The sequence below is a fragment of the Calidris pugnax genome, unplaced genomic scaffold, assembly GCF_001431845.1.
Source record: "Calidris pugnax isolate Ruff unplaced genomic scaffold, ASM143184v1 scaffold28, whole genome shotgun sequence".
In the NCBI taxonomy this organism is placed as follows: Eukaryota; Metazoa; Chordata; class Aves; order Charadriiformes; family Scolopacidae; genus Calidris; species Calidris pugnax.
In genome coordinates, this window is record NW_015090842.1 from 4,201,380 (window position 1) to 4,202,215 (window position 836).

Sequence of the window (836 nt, forward strand, 5' to 3'; positions counted from 1 at the left end):
TCTTGCTGGCAAGTGTGTGTCAGGCACGAGGCAGCTGCCTGCCTGTAGGATTTTCCTGATGCCAAGACAATTCACTTGTTTGTCCCTGAGACCAGCAACAGGGCAAGGAACGGGCAAAAAGTGCCTTTGCACAGCCTGTTCCCCAGCGATGCTCCAGACCTGGGCACCTCCAGGGGAGATTGAAGCCATGATTTCCACAAGAGGAAATGGCCTCAAGTTGCACCAGGGGGGGTTTAGGTTGGATGTGAGGGAAACTTTCTTCACAGAAAGGGTTGTCAAGCCCAGGGAAGTGGTGGAATCACAAGCCCAGGAGGTATTTAGAAGATGGGTAGCCGTGGCGCTGAGGGAGAGGGTTTGGCGGTGGAGTTGGCAGCGTTGGGCTAATGGTTGGACTCAACGATCTGAAAGGTCCCTTCCAACCCAGGTGACCCTATGATGGCACTCAGTGTGGGGCACGGGGTGGGTGTGGGAGGGGGCCCAGCCCTAGGAGATGACACAGGCTCCTGAGGGGCCTCCGGGCTGTCCCCAGGCCTAAGATGGAGGTATTGGGGGGAATAATTCGGCTTCGCCTCCCGGGCTGTGGAGGGGGCGAGAGGTGGGGCGGTGGGCTCCTACCTGCGGCTCCTGGCGCTCCGCGGGCCCATCCCCTGAGGCGAGGAGCCGGGCAGCCGCCCCCCGGCCTCGGCAGCCCCTCACACACAGCCCGGGGCCGCCTGAGGGGAGCGCCCGCCACCGCCTCCCGCCACAAATCGCACCTGGGCCAGTCGGGCGGGGCGGACGCTTCCCCTCAGGACGGCGGCGCGGCCTCCCTCCTCCCGCTGCGGCGAGGCGAGGGG

The 836-nt window shown here is 64.1% G+C and overlaps 1 protein-coding gene across 1 annotated transcript in view; it reads left to right on the forward strand.

The window, feature by feature from the left end:
• Positions 1-536: 536 nt before the first annotated feature.
• The window catches only part of VAT1L (vesicle amine transport 1-like), a 58,507-nt gene continuing 58,207 nt past the window's right edge, over positions 537-836 (forward strand). The window contains exon 1 of the mRNA XM_014942139.1: positions 537-828. Within this exon, the coding sequence (XP_014797625.1) occupies positions 537-828 (292 nt within the window). The remainder of the gene's footprint in view (positions 829-836) is intronic.